At 34.5% G+C, this 15,758-nt stretch overlaps 1 protein-coding gene across 1 annotated transcript in view; it reads left to right on the top strand.

Annotated features, from left to right (window-relative positions):
* The window catches only part of LOC306861052 (contactin-4-like), an 86,281-nt gene that overhangs the window by 21,090 nt on the left and 49,433 nt on the right, over positions 1-15,758 (top strand). The window contains exons 3-4 of the mRNA XM_079403121.1: positions 3,169-3,301; positions 6,277-6,452. Coding sequence (XP_079259247.1) covers positions 3,169-3,301; positions 6,277-6,452 — 309 coding nt within the window. The remainder of the gene's footprint in view (positions 1-3,168; positions 3,302-6,276; positions 6,453-15,758) is intronic.

Raw genomic sequence — 15,758 nt, 5'->3', positions numbered from 1 at the left:
AGTATAAAAATAAAATCATAAGAAAGGTGACAATGGAAGGAGGCTGGGCTTTTGGAAATATGGATCAGCTAAACAATGGAAAGCACTTTGGTAGCTAATGGGAAATCTGAGTCAATATTATGGTTGTGAAGTATTACTTTATCATTTGCTCTCGCTCACGTCTTTTCATCTTCTCATGTTTCCTGTTGCATTTAAGAGTTAAAGCCCTTGTTGACAGTGAGATTGCAATTAGCCCTGGTGCAGAGTATTCCCCATTCAATAGATTTCAAACACCTCCGCTGAGAGCTCCTCTGTGCTCTATTATCACCCAGAATCACAATGAACTCCACCTCTCCTGCATTAGTGAGATGCTAATTGAACACTAGGTAGTCCAATTTAGCGTTTCTGGCATGAAAAAAAAAAACTGTTAGTTCCAAATTTTCAGATGCATTAATTCAGTTTGCACCCCTCTGGAACTTGATATCTGCACAAGGTAAATAAACAACTAGCAGTATGTGCTTAACATGAACTAATTTCTCAAGAGGATGGTTTCCTCTCAAAAGAGTCCCCTAAATGTAGGTTAAAAACAGTACTTGGTGAGCCATGAGTGCCGCCTCAGACTCTATTAAAGAAAGAGATTTCTGTAGTACGCCAGAACTCATTAGGGTCAGAAATGAACTTTTCATCCAGTTGAAGAAGCTGCGTGTTTATTAGACGTAAATACTGTACATCCATGAGGTGTTTTAAATTTTGAACAAAATACGAGTCCATAAAACATAATAATGCTTTCTCCAGTGAAAAAGTCCATCAAAATATATTGACATTATTTCTTTAAAACCATTTTGACTGTTTTTGCTTGTAAACAGTGCTTGATCTGTGCCTATTTCTCTCCTGATCCAGACGAGACAACTTTTTCAATGGACAAAACAATATTATGGTAGGAGGACTTGTATATTAGAAGCTATGGTTTGAAGTTAAAAGTATCTTAATGATCTTTTCCTCACTGATAAGACTTTGGAGATGGCGGTGCATGCTTTTATCACGTCACGTCTTGATTACTGTAATTCGTTATACTGTGGCATTTCTAAAGCCCAAATTGCCCGTCTTCAGTTGATCCAAAATGCTGCCTCAAGATTTCTTTTGAAAAAGAAAAAAAGGGATCACGCTACTCCACTTTTAAAGGCCCTTCATTGGTTGCCAGTACAATTTAGAATACATTTTAAAATTGTACTATTTGTTTTTAAATCTTTGCACAATCAAGCACCCGGCTACCTATCTGAACTGTTGCATCAGTATATCCCCTCAAGAAGCTTAAGATCTGGTGACCAGAATCTTCTTTTAATTCCACATTCCAGACTTAAACGTAGAGGTGACCGTGCCTTCTCTGTAATTGGCCCTCGTCTCTGGAATGACCTGCCAGTGGAAATTCGAATGGCCCCGAGCTTGACCATTTTTAAGTCTCTGTTAAAAACCCATCTGTTTTCATTGGCTTATTAGGTTTATATTCCTGCCTAGTATAGTTTTTCTGGTACTGTTTTATTTGGGTTCTTTGTTTTAATCTGTTTGCTTGTTTTAATTACTTTTATGATGCTGTATCTTTTGTGAAGCACTTTGGTCAGTCTCGTGGCTGTTTTAAATGTGCTATATAAATAAAGTGAACTTGAACTTGAACTAATGATGGATTTTTTTTTTTAATTGTTAAAAACACTGCTTTTTTGCTTCACAAGATGTTAATTGATGGACTGGAGATGTGCGGATAAATTTTCAGCAAATTTTCCTTTTTGAGTAAACTATTAATTTAAAGGACAATAACTGCCCAGTGGAATTGATTTAAAGGGGCTTTATTTGAACCTTTTTATGTATACCTTTCTATGTTAAATTTAACTGTGTTGTCTTATATGTCAAATACTACAATTTAACCAATTACTTTAATCAGTCCAAATACTATACTAATAATATTTTATTAACATCAATAAGAGCCACCTTTACACTGCAAAGGTGAAACTGAATATTTGACAAAAATTGTTATTCTCAATTATTGCTCTTGATGTAATGATTAATACATACAATTGATTAATAAATATATTATATTATTGATAAAAATGATTACAATTATTAATTATTACATTTATTAATTTATTAATAAAATACATACAGTAAAATACAAAAAAGTGTTTGGGGAAACAGCACGTCATATTCTGGCTACACAGACAAAGGTTAAGAACTGTTTACAAATTAGTTTATTGGGGTTTACACACTAGAAAATCAAAACCACACTGGTTATATTAATAGCATGAAAAACAAAATTAACTCATTTCTTTGCATAACGTTTGAAAGGCCATGAAAGTCAAACGTCAGATACAGAAAGACATGTTTCAGTGCAGGTGTCATTTGAACACCCCAAAATTCTGCTCATCTCAGTTTTTTTAAAACAAAACATACAGATGTGTTTTGGTGTTTTAGACCCAATGCAGTAACATTTGGCTCTATGTTAATCGGCACACAATGAGTTTTAGATTATGCAAATTGCATTCACTCTCGCACAAAAACTCTCGGTCCTGCTCATTGTTGGGTGGATGTCTCATTTTGCTGAAGGCCGTTTGTGCTTAATAAGACAGGATAAGTGGTTTGCGCTAACCATCAACATGTAATTACGGAGAATAATAAACCACACAATTTCTAGGCTTTTAAGTGTTTACACGATACACACAATTAAGCTACTTTCCTGCAAGTTAGTGTCTTTGGTATGAGGAAATCGCATTAGCGAGCTTAGTGGGTCACCATGTGTTTCTTGAAAATTGAATAAGCTCTTGTTTTTTCTCTGACTAGATTTATGAATTGCAAACATAGCATAACATGGTAGATAAGCTAGCCTATGTAAAGACATTCACTGTCTCAAAACAATATTTAAGCTCAAAAGTTTTGTATTTTAACACGTGTGCTCTTTTGTGCTTTGTGATATTACCATCTTGAACATAAGATCCTGCAACAATAACCTCAAGTGTTTTTACGATTTCTTTGGTTGCGCCAAATTTACGCTGCCCACTTGACAGCAACTGAATGACAGCTAGGCTTTCATCCAGTGAACAGATGGATACCTTTCACAACCACTTTGCTCTAAAAAGGACGCTAAGCTAAACTTAGCATTGACTAACAGTGTATTTATGTTCTTTTCCTCCTCACCTTTAGAAGGCAGCGGTCCTCTGAGGCCAGTATTCACCAAACAGCCGGGAAGTATTGTATTCCCTCTCCATCTTAATGAGCCCAGTCGGGAGGTCACCTTCAGCTGTGAAGCCCAGGGACATCCACCCCCGTCCTACAGGTGAGATCCCAGTGTACCATTGATTTTGGTATCAAAAAGCCAAGACAAGCTTTATTTGATAATTTTTTTTGTCAGTGGCAAAGACAAATAGACAATCCATATTACCTGATTAACCTGTTCAATCTAAGCTCGAGTTCGAGTGTAAGGACCTTGGAAGTTTTCCTGAGCTCTCAGCACATGTTGGGTATTTCTAACATGAAGGGAACTCTTTTGCAAGCCACCAAGGACACATTAATTTATCAAAGAGTGAAGCTCTCCATTGCCGACATTACCGAGAGCCCTTTATATTGTTACTGCAGTCCTTGATTTGACTCATCTTGAGTCAAAGCCAATCTGAACTAGTCTCAGCTGGTTTGGCCTTCTGATTTATTTATTTATTTTTGTGGGAGACTCATGCTGAGTCTAATTGGATTTAATTTCTCTTTGAAAAGCTGTTTTCTTTAGCCACTTCTCTTCCGTGACTGCACTCTTTCTTTGACTCCCTCGTGTTCTTGTGCTTGATTTCTGAACTCTGTGATTTTAATAGAATTTTATTCTATTTTAACTGGATTATGTATGTATCAAACAACATTTTGGATGTTAAACAAGTTGTCAGTCTCCTCAATTACCATAAAAGTAACTTTTATATATATATATATATTATTATTTTTATTTATTTTATTTTTATTTTATTTTTTTCAAAAGTTAATGCTGTAAAAGATTTTTATTGCAAAAAATGCTGTTCTTTTGAATTTATATCCTTCATAGACTTCTGAAAAAAAAAAATTACCATTTCCTGTTTTGAACATTGATAATAATAAGAAATGTTTCTTGAGCAGCAAATCAGCATATTAGAAGGACTTCTGAAGGATCATGTGACACTGAAAACTGGAGTAATGAAGCTGAAAATTCAGATTTGCATCACAGGAATATGTTGAATTATTTTTAATCAGGAATGAATTACAAGAAAGCAGTTATTTTAAATGCTAGTAATATTACACAGTATTACTGTTTTTGCTGTATTGTCAATCAAATAAATGCAGCCTTGAGACTTCTTTAAATAACATTTAAAAACTCACTGTCTTACCGACTCCAAATTTTGAACCATAGTGTATATACAAAAATTGTTTAAATAACACAAAACTTATATTAATTTCCGACCTCATCGCAAGCATTTCTTCAAGTTTAAATATTTTCATCTTAACAGAAAAACTTTTAAAATGTTTCTTCACTAATTTAAAGCTCTGACATGTCTACAATGAATAAAAAATGAAAATGTAAGTGCACAAGTTAAAAAGCTAGACACTTTCAAACAGTCTGCCCTTGAATTGTATAATTCTGTTCAGCTAATACATTTGTAAAACTGAATAATTTTTCAGCATTTGAATGGAAGTGAAAAGAGTGGAATGTTTGCCCTCCTCAGGAGACTCAAAAACATACTTAATGTATTCAGAATAATATACTCTATGTTTACAGCATATAGTCCCTGAAAGAATTCCCTTCCAGTGAACCAGTCTATTTATTTATTTTTATTTCTTAAAGAGCGTCATTGAATTTGAGTGACAGGCAGAGCAAACAGTGAGCTCTTCATGCAAATATATTTCTCCCATGTCCCATGCATTAACTTGTGCAGCACGGTACAGATTTCTATCAATATGAAAAGGTCATAGACATGGACGTTAGTGTGTGGAAGGGAAACGTGACATCATGGTATCTTCAGTTTTTTTGTGTGTTGTATTGATTACCATTGTGCATATAATCAGAAAGGTAATTGATGTGGATCATGTCTTTGTCCACATTAAAGCCAGATGGCCACTATAGTGCCCTTCTCTGTTTTCTCCAGTCCGTCAATTAAAATGGCCCTTATTTGCTGTGGGGTTCACAGAGCAGACTCATTTGTTCTCATTTGTATGCCACATTGACAGAGAGGTCTGTTTTTTTCAGTGATTACGATTTAATAATGAGGTAAGGCAGTGATTTCGTTACCTGGCTGTATTGATTAATTGTGTGATGACGTAAAGACGAGGCTTTTGTAGCAGGGGATCTGAACGTATGCCCGTCTCTGGAGTTTTGTGGTTTCTGATGTCTTAGGGTGACTGGTCTGGGCCATCGATTTGTTGTAAAAGTCCTGTCTTTCTACTTAACAGTCTTTGCTGTTGCTAGTGTTTTTGTCTTGTGGGACTGTACATCCATGCTCAGCACATTGGTATTATTTTTTAATAAATCAAAGCATATGTTTATGTATTTATAATTATAATTATAATTATTATTGTTTTGCAGGTTATTTTATTGTATTTATTATTATAATTGTTGCCTATTTTTGTTTGATTAATTTTAATTATGAAAAATAATAATAAATGATAAAAGATTTCAATTATTATTATATAATGCTTTTTTGCTAGATAATTATAAAAGCACATTTTGGTAATGGAGTTGCAAAACTTAACATATGAATAGAAATATAAAACATCTCATGTCTTATTGGACTTAAAGTAGTTATTGAGGTGTTATTTTGTACATTTTTTACATTATTTATGTACTGTAATATTTATTAATAATTTTAATGAACTTTTTATTTTTATATTTTCAGTTTTCATTTTTAGTTCAAGTTTTAGTCATTTGGTTATGTGATTTTTTTTAATTTTTATAGTAGTTTTATAACTTACTTTATTATTAATTATTTCAAATTTTCAAATTTTTATTTTTTTTCAGCTAATATTTTATTTTATTTTATTTTATTTGAGCTTTATTTCAATTAACAAAACAGGTTTTACTAGTTTTAGTTTAACACTGCTTGAGATGGACAGTCAACATTTCCTTTTGCTTACTGTTTCAAATCTTATTTTGTATTTTGTATGTGCAGTCACATATACAATATATTGCAAATAACAAACAAAAATACCGCAATATGTTTTACTTTGAATGAAGAGAAAAATTTATTCCAGTACTCCAAACTCTCCATTCACTCTCTGCTAACTTCCCTCTGTGTTTTATAGGTGGAAAATGAACGACAGCTTCATTTCCCCTCAACCTGGGTCTCGATACAGCATCTCAGGAGGAAACCTTCGAATCAGCCAGCTCAATAAGGAAGAGGATGCTGGTATTTACCAATGTCTGGCCTCCAACTCTTTCGGGACCATTCTGAGCAGAGAAGCTAGTCTTAACATTGCTTGTGAGTCTAAGTACTTTTTTTCACAAAAACTCAAGTACTTGGAAGTACGAGGGTCTATAGACTCAAACCTGAGACTAATGATGCTTGGTTAGTCTTTTCCACATCATTTAAGGTGGTTTTAGTGGATTTTCATTACCTTTGTGAATTTGTATTTTAAAGTGGGTATACAGCATGGACTCTGAATGTAGTCTGAGTTAATATTACGAACAGCAATGCAGAGAGCAGATGATCCATATCGCATAAAAATGACTCCTTAATGATGACTCAAATTAACCATAAACTGAGAGTTTGTGTTTCTAGAATTACAAAGCATTTGCTCTGAATTTTATGGTAAAAAGCTCATAACATAAGGAATCACACTTCATTTGGTATTCTGAGATAAAATAACCATTTATGAAAGCAAAACATATTTTCTGAATTTCTACAACTTTCTAAACAGTTTCAAAAGATTTTGTGATCAGATAAATCAAACCACATTTAGAGGTAGTCAAAATGCATGTAACCACACTGGACTTTTAGTATAAATGCTAATCTACTTTAAATTTTAAAATAATCTAATCTAATCTGTTTTACATTACAAAATATATTACCATAGACAATAATGAAAGCTATGATGAGCATTAAAGACTTCTTTCAAAAACATTAAAAAAGCATTTTAGAGACTAATACTTTTGAATAGTAGTGTAGTTCCAGATTAAACTCTAAATTAGAAATTATATAAGATTATATTTGAATTTTAAGCATCTAGGCTCTTTGGTTATTGTGAGACATTATGATCCACATCATATTCATAGACTGTTGAGATCTTACAGGGCTTCTGAAACTGCTGTTTCATGGGCCTCATTTACCTGTTTTCTCTGTGTGATGTCTGCTGGATGTCTGGTGGCAAGGTGAGGTTGGTGCTTATCTATTTGATGGCTAGCTGGTTCATCTGCAGAAATGATGGCCTGTGATGGATGAGAGTCTGAGTTCAGGAACCTGTTTCCTGCTGTCAGGCCCAGTGTGATCTTTACAACAGCTCTGGCTTCTGTGGCGTGAAGGTGGAATGCATACAGGTCTTTAAGCTTTATGTGTTATCAATGTTTTCTCTCAATTACCTGGACCTAATCTGCTGTGGCTTCCAAATTGATCGCTCTCCTCTTGTCCAGCGCCTGTAATGCATCAGGGGAGGCTGATCTGAGACCTTTCTTTAGGCGTCTTACTCTTAGTACGCTATAACATATGATGTCAATTGAGGCTATATTCTGAGCTATATTGAAGCTAAAAAATCATTTATAAACTTTTCTTACAGCAGCTGGAATAATTAAACGAGTTATTTTGAGAATAGAGTCTTAATCAGTGCATGATGGTAATGAAAAATGTGTAAGTGAATGAAAATAGATTATATTCCAGTTTAAATTGTGCATCTGATTTCAGAAACATGTACTTGCACTGTACTTACAAAATATTTGTATTTCAAAGAGAATGAGTTCTAAGGAACATTAAAACATTTTTAGGTTAAAAGAACAATGTCTTTAGATGAAATTTGAATGGTATGTCAATTAGAGATTACAGTGTACAGAAATCAAAATTTAGAAATAACGCTAATACACACTAAATACACGTAGTCACGCAATTCTGATGTTGTTACAACACATTATCACTTCCAACTCGTCATATATTGAAACTTGGTCAGGACCCCTTGGCGTCACTTTTTAATGCTCAAGGTACCCCTTAGCTGATGGGTCCTCCATTGTTTTCAGTTGTTTGTCTTAATTTAATGGTTTGCATGCATTTGTAAAAAGTAGAAATAATTTTATATAAATGTATACTTTCATTGGAGCACATAACCCCACCCCTACCCTAAACCTACCCACTTCTGAACAATATAAAACAGGCAAACATGCAAATAAAAGTACAGTCACAGGTATTTATTGCAAAAACTGACAATAAAATAGCAGTATAAAAGTATTACAAACAAGTCATGTTGCATTCCAAGTCTTCTGAAGACATACAATGTCTTTATGCGAAGAAGAGAGTAAAACATAAGGTTTTAATCGCTGAAAATGATCCCGCTCTGTTAACGCGCTCAAATTTCATTCAAAAAAATACTCCCATAGCATGACACAATCGGTCACGAGACTAGCAAGAACCAATGACATTTCACAACCAAGGCTGATGTAAGGCTTCTTCTGGCGGCATTTTTTTAATTTGCACACAGAGACTGCAGCAGAATAGAGTCTTAATCAGTGCATGATGGTAATGAAACATATGTAAATTACTGAAAATAGATTATATTCCAGTTTTAATTGTGCAACGTGTCACCGTAGTTCTGACTTGAAATGTCTATTGAGTAGCGCTATAACTCTAATGATCCGTGACATTTTAAAATAACACACCGTCTGCACTACACCTAAACCTACCCGATAGTATGAACAAAAGCAAATGTAATGTAAAAATGCAATCGCAAGCATGCCGTTTTAGCTTGTTTTTCAACTCTCATCTCAGCTCTTTACTCTTGAGTCATGTTTTTCACAGGATTCGTACCCAAGGATTCCACATCCTAAGTCCAATTATGTGCCAGCAGAGCTATTGAGTAAGCTTTTTACATCCGGAAAGTGAAACATATGGTGCTGTAATCATAACTATGTACGAAAACAATTACAAGTGCTCGCTGTTTTACTGCCTCTGGTGTTCATTTCTGTTGGAAACTACAGAGATATTTACTTATTGGTACGTATTTCGCATTTTGCAAAAAAGCTCCCACAGGTACCTTTTCATCGTGAGATCAGATAATTCTGCAAATAACTGCAATTGCAGGTTTCAAAAAGAGATGGCGATAAAGAGGCAAAACATTAAATCCTGCAACTTTAATTAAATGACCAAATGTGACACAAAACATCCTAATATACATTACTGATAACAAAAACGAGAAGAATCTAAATTATTTTAAATAAAAGACAATCATATGTGACCCTGGACCACAAAACCAGTCTTAAGTCGCTGGGGTATATTTGTAGCAATAGCCAAAAATACATTGTATGGGTCAAAATTATAATTTTTTTATTTTATGCCAAAAATCATTAGGATATTAAGTAAAGATCATGTTCCATGAAGATATTTTGCAAATTTCCTACTGTAAATACATTAAAACTTAATCTTTGATTAGTAATACGCATGGTTAAGAACTTCATTTGGACAACTTCAAAGGCAATTTTGGGGGGGGGGGGGGGGGGGGGGGGTTGCACCCTCAGATTCCAGATTTTCAAATAATTGTATCACGGCCAAATATTGTCCTATGCTGACAAACCTTACATCAATGGAAAGCTTATTTATTCAGCTTTCAGATTATATATATATATATATATATATATATATATATATATATATATATATATATATATATATATAAATTTTAAAACATTGACCCTAATGACTGGTTTTGTGGTCCAGGGTCATATATGTGATGTGTTATGCAGGGACTTTTGGGAATGTCCTTTTACTGTTTTTCACCACAAACATTTTACAGTAAAATTACATATACTTTTTTTTTACAGTCTTTTTCTGTAAACATTAAAAAAAATTATTTACAGTGAATGTAATGGTTATTGCATGTGACTGGCATTTCAATGTTTTATATTCACAATTTAAATTGAAATAATTGAAATTAATAGTCATTTGACTTTAACAGAAAGATAAAATCAGTTGCTTTGAGATTTTGGTTTCCTTTTGGTAGACTGCTTTGCATATGCTCCAAATGCAGTATCCATTCTAGTCTGTAATGTTCTAGCCATTAATGCTAGCTTGATTAGATATTTTAAGCACTCTTAGACACTTGGTGCAGCGTAGCTATTTATTCTTCTTTCGCCTAATCATGTTGATCTTTTGTGTTTTCTGCTTCATTTGGTTTGACATCTGTATCTAATCTGTATCTATGGTTGCTAGCAAGCTTTGGTTGTTAAAATGCTTCACAAGCCAACGATTCCTTGCTGAATGTGCTTAATAATTTGAGACACATATGTGTTCATCTGTATATCTTATTATGGTACACTAGTAGTCTAATATTTCATTTCGTCATGATGTTTCGTGCACAACCTGAGAATGGATTGAGAGGGAGATTTAATGGTACACTAGAAAATGATTTTGTATCATTAAGAGTTTATGGTGAAACGGCAAGGCTATTGCATTTGAGCCACACCAATCCATGCTTTCTGCATTAAATCTGCTCTGAATGTTAAAGGTAGATGTTTACTTGAGAGGAATAGACATTTGCAGACTGATAAATCTAACACCAAACAATTAAAGTGTTAAATCACTAAAGCTGCAGTGCATTTCCACTGCTACCCTGGAGAGAATCTCCAGTGTTCAAGTTCAAGTTTATCTGTATAGCGCTTTTTGCGATACAATTCGTTGCAAAGCAGCTCTACAGGAATTTAAGTTTCCAAAATATATTTATATATTGCAGAACCTTAATATGTTTAACTTATGGCAAAATTTGGTAATTCTGTATGTTGTCTGAGCATTGGCATCCTCCGAAGTCCTCTGAGGGGTTGGCATTATCTTTCCTCAGGTGTTCGGTCATCTCAGATCATTTAAGGGTTGGATCCAGACTGAAGTTTCTGTAATTCCTAGTTACCACGGGATGTTAATCCCGTGGCAGAAACAGAGAAACAAATAGAGACATAATTAGCGTAGCTGCTGTTCCATCTAAGCAAAAATGATTTGTTCAACCCAAGCTAAAGAATAATAATAATGTACATTTGATCAGATATAACTGCAGTGCACGATTATAAGATGCATTATGTGAATGCATGGCTAAATAGTTGTGTCTTTAATCTAGATTTAAACAAAGAGAGTGTGTCTGAACCCCGAATGTTATCAAGAAGGCTATTCCTGAGTTTGGGAGCCAAATGTGAAAAAGCTCTACCTCCTTTAGTGGACTTTGCTATCCTAGGTACTACCAAAAGTCCAGAGTTTTGAGACCTTAGGGAGCGGGTTGGATTGTAGCGTGGTAGAAGACAAGTTAGGTACGCAGGAGCTAAACCATTTAGTGCCTTATAGGCAAGTAATAATATTTTGTAAATGATACGGAACTGAATAGGTAGCCAGTGCAGAGACTGTAAACTTGGGGTAATATGATTATATTTTCTTGACCTGGTAAGAACACTAGCCGCTGCATTTTGGACTATCTGTAGCTTGTTTATTGACGATGCAGGACAACCAGCTAGCAGTGCATTACAATAGTCCAGTCTAGAGGTCATGAATGCATGAACTAGCTTTTCTGCATCAGAAATGGGTAGCATGTTTCGAAGCTTGGCAATGTTTCTAAGATGGAAGAATGCTGTTTTTGTAACATGGGAAATATGATTTTCAAAGGACAAGTTGCTGTCTAATATAACACCCAGATTTTTGACTTTAGAGGACGTGACAGTGCATCCGTCTAGTTGTAAATTGTAATCCAATAGATTCTGTGTACTGTTTTTTGGTCCAATAAATATCTCTGTCTTATCTGAATTTAACAGGAGGAAATTATTGGTCATCCAATCTTTTACATTTTTTACACAATCTATTAGCTTAGATAGTTTAGAAGTTTCATCTGGTCTTGTTGAGATATATAGTTGAGTATCATCAGCATAACAATGAAAACTAATCCCGTATTAATAATAATAATTTTACCAAGAGGCAACATGTATATTGAAAATAGAAGAGGACCTAGGACAGATCCTTGTGGTACTCCATGCTTTACTGGTGATAATTGTGATGACTCTCCATTTAAATAAACAAAGTGGTAGCGATCGGACAGGTAGGATCTAAACCATTTTAGCCTGCCCTTGAATATCAGTATAGTTTTGTAATCAATCTATGAGTATATCATGGTCTATAGTGTCGAACGCAGCACTAAGATCAAGTAATACTAGCAATGAGATGCAGCCTTGGTCTGAAGCAAGAAGCAAGTCATTTGTAATTTTAACAAGTGCAGTTTCTGTACTATGGTGAGAAACCTGTGCCTGAAACCTGACTGAAATTCTTCATAGAGATCATTTTTTTGCAAGAACGGAAGATTTGAAATGGGTCTGTAATTTGCCAGTTCATTAGAATCTAGTTGTGGTTTCTTAATAAGAGGCTTAATAACCACCAGCTTGAATGGATTTGGGACGTGACCTAAAGATAACGATGAGTTAATAATATTGAGAAGCGGTTCTTCTGCTACAGGTAACAACTCGTTCAGTAGTTTAGTGGGTACAGGATCTTTTACTTACTTTTTACTTTTGTCATTTAGCAGACGCTTTTGTCCAAAGCGACTTACAAATAAGAAAAAGTAACTAAAACTAAAAAGTTACAGCTCTATAAATACTATCTACCCACATATTTAAGAAAATAAAGAAATTAAATAAAATTAACACATGCATATAACAACAACATTTCAATAATAAACATATCAATGAATAAATTAAATAAAAAGCTACTACTATCCCTGCCTCTAATAAATACTATCCCTGGATCTAATAAACACGTTGTTGGTTTAGATGCACTGATAAGTTTATTTAGCTCTTCCTGTCCTATAGTTGTTGTTTATTGACCAAGTATATTTACACATACAAGGAATTTGTTGTAGTGACAGAAGCTCCACAGTGCAACAGAAAGACAGCAACAGGACAGGACATAGATAATAAAAGAATAATGTCCAAATAGGCAATGTACGAAGCAGCAAAAACACAATATATAATATAGACAGGGACAAGTTTTTAATACTCTAATCAACATGGGCATGGAAAAATATGGATGCTTTATGCAAATGTATGTTTATTATTATTATTGAAACCATAGTCAACATAGAGCTTCAAGACTAGACATTTTTGATAAATTTTTATTATTTATTTTTTATTTGTTTAGACAAAATTGCACATGCACACATGCACATTTCTTTATACTCTCCAAAAAATTATTTCCTACATCCCATCAGCAGCACTGGCCTGTGTCTGTGTTCTGTTGATTTAATGCATTTCCAGCAGCACGCAAAGATAATCTTAAGATTTAATTACAGTTAAATATGCTTTTATTTTTTTCTAATTTGTTTTATATTAAACATAATTTGAATATTGAAGTAGTATGTTGTTACACTTAACCTCTTGGTTTTCTCCGATTCATTATTATCATATTATTATGGAGATGCTAGAAAAAGCATTTTCCTTCACCCTGTCTTCTACAGGTCCCAAATTCATTGCTTTCAATACAATACAGTATTCAATCTCTGCAGCTTCACAAGGGCTTACGGTGTTTACTTTGCCGAGAGCAATGAATAGGACACAACGTATAGTTGATAACCAAGAAGCCAATTAGAGGCAGTGGAGTGTGTCTTTCTCTTGATGAATGGTTTATATGTACAGTATCTGAAGAGCAGATGATTTTATTGCATATGTATAGCAGAGAGTTGTCGGTTTATTTATTTTGGCCTCATAGAAATGTCTTGTAAGGACTCTGTAATGAGATATTATGTGAAATGAAAAATTTGTCTACTGAACATTCTGGAGGAAAACTTTTCCTGATGTGGGTAGTTCAGTGGAACTTGCATGCGGAGCACAAAAAGCACCTCTCTCTTACAGAGACATGCTTTAAAGCCTGATCAAACCCCTGCTTTGTGGATGGTGTTGAAATAGTTTGTGTCGTGGAGGCATGTGGGGATTGTGGGGTTTTGAGTGGATGTGTTGTTCATGCATATTCTGTTTGAATTTGCCGTTCTCTAGACACAACCCCCTCACTGAATTCAGTGCAGGTGAGGCAAACGCAACCTCCATCATTGTTCCCTTCACAGAATAAAGTGTAAGATACTCACAAAAGAAAGTATGCAGCTTATTTTATTTGTTGATTTATTTTTATTTATTTATTTTTTCCTCGTGGGTTTTTAAAACAAAGAAGAAGAAAAGTGAAGTTTGGTTGTTTATTCTGAATTTATAAACAAAATGAAAAATTCTCTGATCATTTGCACTCATTCTAAACCTGTATGATGTGCTTTATTCTGTTGAACACAAAATCCAACCTGGTCTCATGGCATAAACGTACCTGGGGCACTTTTAAGCGAGACCTTACTGCACGTTTCGCCGCAGTTTCAAAGAGAAATGTCCACTGAATGGCGCTAAAGCACGGGTTCAATATGTAAACCCTGGAACGTTTTTATTATGTTGATATAGGTACGTATTGCTGTGTGTTTATTACGCTGCTTCAGGTACGTATTGCGGCGGTTCAGAATTCAAATATCTGGGGAACATCGCTAAAAATGAAATGGTTACTCCATGAAAATTTTGTCATTAATCACTTACCCCCATGTCGTTCCAAACCCATGAAAGCTTTGTTCGTCTTCGGAACACAGTTTAAGATATTTTGGATGAAAGCCGGGAGGTTTGTGACTGTCCCATTGACTGCCAAGTAATTATCACTGTCAGGCCCAGAAAAGTATGAAAAACATCATCAAAATAGTCCATCGTGTTGGAAATATGCCTTACATCAAACTCAACCCTAAACCTACCCGATTTGTTGTTGACAAATGCAAAACTGATATAAAAACACATTTGTTGATGCAACCATGCTATTTGAACTTCCTTATATGCATTTGAACTGTTTTGTCGAACCGTAGTTACACGGGATTCAAACCGGAGCTCCTCACTTCTCAAGTAAGTCTCCGTACTCCGTGAGCTCCGTACTCCATCTATGAAAGCCCATAGATATGAAGCTGGACATGTGTGATTCTAACGTTCAAAAGCATCAGTTTTCAAATCTCCCAGCATATTAATATTGTTTTGAAGTCATAACATGATATTCTTCAAGTAATTGTGCGAAAATTACGCTTTATTAATTGAAACTCTGTAAATTTGTGAGAAATTTGGGAAACTGCAGTGATATGTACTTATTGGTACGTATTTCGTGTCTCGCTAAAAAGTGTCCCCAGGTATGTTTATGCCATGAGACCAGGTAGACAAAATCATAATTTAAGGCTGGAATACTCTACATTGTAAAAAATCTAAATTTGAGAAAACTTAAAAATGTAAGGCAACCAGCTTTAACAGATTTTTGAGTTTTCTATACTTGTTGTTTTCAGTTTCTACAACAAAAAGTTGAGAAAACTCCAAAATCTCCTACAAAAACAAGTTGAGAAAACTCAAAAATCTACTGAAGCTGGTTGCCTTAAACTTTTACGTTTTCTCAACTTTTTATTTTTTACAGTGTACATGACTTTTGCCCTAATTTACAGTTTGGATAAGTCGATGCTAGTTGCCAAAAGTCAGAGCCAGTCTGCAGATTTGAGTTGACCGATTTCAAAGAAAATCACGT

This window comes from Barbus barbus, assembly GCF_936440315.1.
Source record: "Barbus barbus genome assembly, chromosome: 41".
In the NCBI taxonomy this organism is placed as follows: domain Eukaryota; kingdom Metazoa; phylum Chordata; class Actinopteri; order Cypriniformes; family Cyprinidae; genus Barbus; species Barbus barbus.
The sequence above is the reverse complement of the archived record's forward strand: the minus strand, read 5'-3'. Positions and strand labels throughout refer to the sequence as shown.